Source organism: Malus domestica, chromosome 13 (assembly GCF_042453785.1).
Source record: "Malus domestica chromosome 13, GDT2T_hap1".
Classification (NCBI taxonomy): domain Eukaryota; kingdom Viridiplantae; phylum Streptophyta; class Magnoliopsida; order Rosales; family Rosaceae; genus Malus; species Malus domestica.
Genome location: NC_091673.1, coordinates 8,663,481 through 8,667,026, shown reverse-complemented (window position 1 = coordinate 8,667,026; position 3,546 = coordinate 8,663,481). Strand labels below are relative to the sequence as shown.

Below are 3,546 nucleotides of genomic sequence, written 5' to 3'. Positions count from 1 at the left end.
AAACCAAGGAATTATTCTTAATTTGTAATAAATTAAGTTATTATTTTATTTTCCATAATTGCTTATCAGACAAGGAAATTAAGTATTTTTCTTATGTATTTTAATTTCTTGTTAAGGCTCTAGGTTATTTTCTCTATTTAAGCACAATGTAATTCAGGGTTTAGGGGACGTTTAAAATATTATTATTGAATTTTAAGCAGCATGGGTTTCTTGTGTGTCATCCCTTTCTCGTGTGTCCGTTCAATCCGTTGTCGTTGCTGATGTGTGCACTTCGAAATTCACGTCACATTGGATTGTAACCTTTTATTATAATGCAGGTAACCTTATATTTCTTGTAATTAAGACGTTGAAAGTTAACAACTTAATATCATATTGTAACACCACTAAATATGAAAGTTAGGAGCCCAAAGTGACTGATAATGCGTAATTCCAAGATGTCCACTTATGATAACTTACTTTTATTGGAACAACTCGTTAATGATGTAAAAATCAATGGTAGTGGTGTAATAAATAATATGATTTGTATAACCTTACCATAAACTTTGAGATTATGATGTAATATTCAAAAAACCATACACCTTTAAGATTCATGAGGCCATAGAATTTCCCTAACAATCAAGTGACAGGCTTTACATGAATTTTCACCCTTAAGATTCATGAAGTCCCATAAAATCGTACTAATCAGGGTTGATGATGGATTATCCTTGTGGAAGTGGCCATTTCTTTATTAATCTCAGCACTTACGTGCCGTTTACGACATCAAGCATACGACAAAAGAAGCTCATGGACGCTCGCAGCCACCTAGCCGCCTTCACCCTTAAATAATTCTAAGTTTCCAATCAGAAAAGTAGAAAATCACAGGCCATACAATCTATAAATAAATCCCTACATCAATTATCGTCACTAAACCCCCCCCCCCCCCCCCCCCCCTAATCTCTATTTCTTTCTCTCTGATGGAAAATTACCCAACATTCTTTTCTTCATCCACGGCGCCTGCTCCTTCTCCCCTGTCGTTGAACATGGGGAACCCAGCTCATCACGTTTACAATAGTAATGATCCTCGCCAATTCCAAAATAGGAAATCATCGAATGGGTTCTTAGGGCTGATGTCAGAGATGGAGGCTTCAAACAATATGATTAAGAACAATTTTAGTTCTCAGGGAAAAAGCTTTGGAGGATCTGAAAGTGGTGAAGCAACTGTGAGATTAGGGATGAAAAAAGGAGATCAGAAAAAAATAAGAAAACCCAGATATGCTTTTCAAACAAGAAGTCAAGTTGATATACTTGATGATGGATATAGATGGAGGAAGTATGGTCAAAAAGCAGTGAAGAACAACAAATTTCCAAGGTACGTACATACATACATGTAGCTAGCTTCTTAATTAGCTCTGTTATGTATGGTGTGTGTGTGTATATGTATAAATAAATAAATAAATAGATATATATGGATCATGATCATTTCATATACTTTATAGCTCCTAGCCTTCTGTTTCCTCTGATCAGCTCTTTGCGAGCTAGGCTACCGACAATGGTTGGATAGAGGTCATAGACCGCATATATAAGATGAATAGGCAGGCAAATAAACTTGAAGAATATAACCATAAAAGTTGATGTGAATACATATATGGGAGTTGGTTGAGGTGAGCAACAGTGTAAGAAAGCAACAATATGTGCCAAGGTTGCATTAGGGTGCCTATGAGAATGCATGTATTTACGCTTCTTGCTTAAGGGTTTCCTTGCTCTCCTAGTATCTTACTAAACAATTTCTTCATTTGGGATATGTATCATATGGTGTCCTTTGGCTTCTTTAGCCTTGCAAATTCTCTCGATCGACTTGGTTGAAAAGTTCACTTCACTACAGTTTAATCCTTATAGATTGTATTAATTAATTAAGTGAACAAATTAATTAAAATGATCTATAACTACATGTTTGAATATGTATTTGAAAACAGTGTTATTAGTAGTTGTATAACAAGGAGTGCCAGTGCAGTCAGCTTGTTCTTTGTGTTGCAGCTGCTGCTTCTGAGAATGAATCTCACACTGGAGAAAGATGGGGCGTTGTATGTACTTATAAATAGTTAAAGTTACTCTCTATATTGCTAATTGGTTTTATGATAAAATCTCAATTTTATTCAATAAGGTCACCGAGAAACTTTTAATGTTGTATTTTAAAATAATTAAATTCAGACATATCAGGGGATAAAAAAAGAAAAGAAAAAGGAACTTGGTCTAGTTAATCCTCAATGTATACAGAAATTAATTAATTCTTTTCTATTAAGAATAGGAGACAGAATACTGATTCTTCAACTGCTCTTATAGAACTAGTGCTCAGAAAACATTACAATATACATATTCAAACATGCATAGAAAATAAATCCATTAATTTCCACATGTTAAGCGATCAAGAATAATGAATTAACTTGTATATTTGTTTATATTTTTGCAGAAGCTACTACAGGTGCACACATCACGGTTGCAATGTGAAAAAGCAAGTTCAAAGGTTAACAAAAGATGAAGGAGTCGTTGTGACAACTTATGAAGGCATGCATTCTCATCCCATCGAGAAGTCTACTGATAACTTTGAGCATATTTTGAGCCAGATGAAAATCTACACTCCATTTTAATTAATTATATGTCAATATGCACGGTGCAGAGAGACATAATTAATATCTTACAGGGTAAGACTTGACTACAATTGAGGAGGAGCTTCACTTTAAAATACTTTATGACATGTTCACAAAATTTCGTACTTATGATTATTATAAATCACTTTGTAAAGATTATTTCTACAAAAAAAATCAACTAAAATTAAGATCGTTTAGTCATCGAACTGTATAAAAACATGCGAATGGATTTGATAAAGTATTGCAAACCGTTTATTTTTTGCTACAATTGATTGACTAAACGGTCTTAGTTTTAATTGATTTTTTGTATAAACAATTTTTACATAGTAATTTATAATATAAACAATTACGATTATAAGTACGAAGTTCTGTAAATAAGTCGATAAATATTTTGAGGATGAACTCTCCTCAACCTTAAGAGCTAAGCACTTCTCTATTTTACATGCAAGCTGCAGTTTGTAACTATATTATTGTGTAGTTTAATTTGAAAAAAAAAATGTACGTGTCAGGAATTCAGATTCTTAGAACTTGAATTGTTTAATTATTTATATTTGATTAATAACTTTCTATCTATTTCACACTCTGATATTATTGGAAGTACGTAATGCATGCACTTTTTTTTGGAGAACTTTTTTATTGTGACGGAAATATGGGTAGTACACCACGTGTTTTGAGGTAAGTGGTGAGAAATTTTATTTTTTAAATTATTAACTTTTTAACATACATATCTCACAATTTGTATAGTGACACGTGATATACCACATCATGTGCCGGTCAAACTGAAAAATATCTCCATTTTTTGGGCTTGAGGGAGACTCTCTGGTGCAAGCACCCTATTTTAATTTTATTTATTTATTTATAACAAGAGCGATGTTGAAAATTACCTCTCAAAACAATTCATGGATGGTTGGAGAAAATGCTA

The 3,546-nt window shown here is 32.9% G+C and overlaps 1 protein-coding gene across 1 annotated transcript; it reads left to right on the top strand.

The window, feature by feature from the left end:
* Positions 1 to 886: 886 nt before the first annotated feature.
* On the top strand, positions 887 to 3,197 carry LOC103452169 (probable WRKY transcription factor 75). The gene is made up of 2 exons (XM_008391676.4): positions 887 to 1,348; positions 2,447 to 3,197. Exons 1-2 carry the CDS (start codon positions 954 to 956, stop codon positions 2,622 to 2,624), a joined length of 573 nt encoding a protein of 190 aa, XP_008389898.1. The 5' UTR covers positions 887 to 953; the 3' UTR covers positions 2,625 to 3,197.
* The last annotated feature ends 349 nt before the right edge of the window (positions 3,198 to 3,546 follow it).